Source organism: Octodon degus, unplaced genomic scaffold, assembly GCF_000260255.1.
Source record: "Octodon degus isolate 3935 unplaced genomic scaffold, OctDeg1.0 scaffold00025, whole genome shotgun sequence".
In the NCBI taxonomy this organism is placed as follows: domain Eukaryota; kingdom Metazoa; phylum Chordata; class Mammalia; order Rodentia; family Octodontidae; genus Octodon; species Octodon degus.
The window spans coordinates 4,789,356-4,790,484 of record NW_004524601.1 but is presented as its reverse complement, the minus strand read 5'-3'; the positions used below and the strand labels follow the sequence as shown (position 1 = coordinate 4,790,484).

General features: G+C 47.7%; 1 protein-coding gene across 3 annotated transcripts in view; it reads right to left on the bottom strand.

Annotated features, from left to right (window-relative positions):
• Window positions 1-1,129, bottom strand: part of Dnah7 (dynein axonemal heavy chain 7) — a 268,173-nt gene that overhangs the window by 34,833 nt on the left and 232,211 nt on the right. For all 3 annotated transcript variants that reach the window (XM_023712349.1, XM_023712350.1, XM_023712351.1), the window contains one exon: window positions 459-620. In XM_023712349.1, coding sequence (XP_023568117.1) covers window positions 459-620 — 162 coding nt within the window. The remainder of the gene's footprint in view (window positions 1-458; window positions 621-1,129) is intronic.

Here is a 1,129-nt window from a genome sequence, read left to right as displayed (position 1 = left end):
AATGGCTGAGGTACCACGGCCTCCCTCGCCTCCTTGTGGAGTATGTACATCATGTCAGCATCAATGGCTTAAACAGTCTGTTTTCCTGACAAATGGCCCAAATGCTGGAATGAAAGTATAGTGACATTACTTTACAAATGGAGTCATGCTCCACAATAGAACAGAATTAGTCTCTCTGATTTTCATTTTGGAGCCTGGCTGATTCCTGGTCTTCTTAAGTCCTTTGCAAAATATATACAACCCATTCCTTTTCAGATCTCCATAGATACCTGTGTGTCCAAGTAAATGATAAAATGCAGGCTCCCGGGAGGCAGGCTGACACCCGCGCTATTTGCAAGGCAGTGGGAAACCCCGCACACCAAGGACCACTGAGCATGCGCGGGGAGCCACTGCCATGCCCTTCCCAGCAGAGCTCACAAGATGTCCAGGCGGAGTGGCACCTGCTGAGGCTCACGTACCTCATACTGGTTCAGAAACATGTGCAGCTGCTGGACACTGATACGCAGGTCAGTCTCATTGAACTCGTACGGAATATTCCAGCCCAGGGGGCCAAATTTGCGCCTCTCTTGGACCAAAGCATGAAAGAAGCACAGGCCGTACAGCAATTTCTTGAATTCTTCCTGCAATGAGAAAATGTGGTATTGTTCTACTGTTGTCGTTTGTGTATAGATTCCTATGCATGCAGATGCTGCAAAGCCTCCAGCACTCGTAGGGTGGCTTCTCAAGTTTGTGATAGATTATTGTGGGTGCAGATGTTGCACCTGCCCTGGGACAAGTAATTTCATTACAATGTAAACCCAGATTATGAATAAAGGGTGAGACAAAGACAGACAACAGGAAATAGGGCCAGGGTCCTTTGCAAATGGGAGGAGGGCCAAGGGGGCAGCGGGAGGGACACAGAAGGGATTCAGCTGTGCTCTGCACACCTACAGCTCCCACGATGAAAGTGATCTTTATGGAGTACAAACACAGACTAATACAAATGTTAAAGTAAGAAGAAAAATTACAAATTCTAATGTGTAGTCCTGGCTCACCTTGAAGAAAATTCAAGAGCTCACTTCACCACTAGACATCCCTGAGACACACTAGGACAGCACCACAGGACACCCTCGGACAGTGCAGCTGCTGC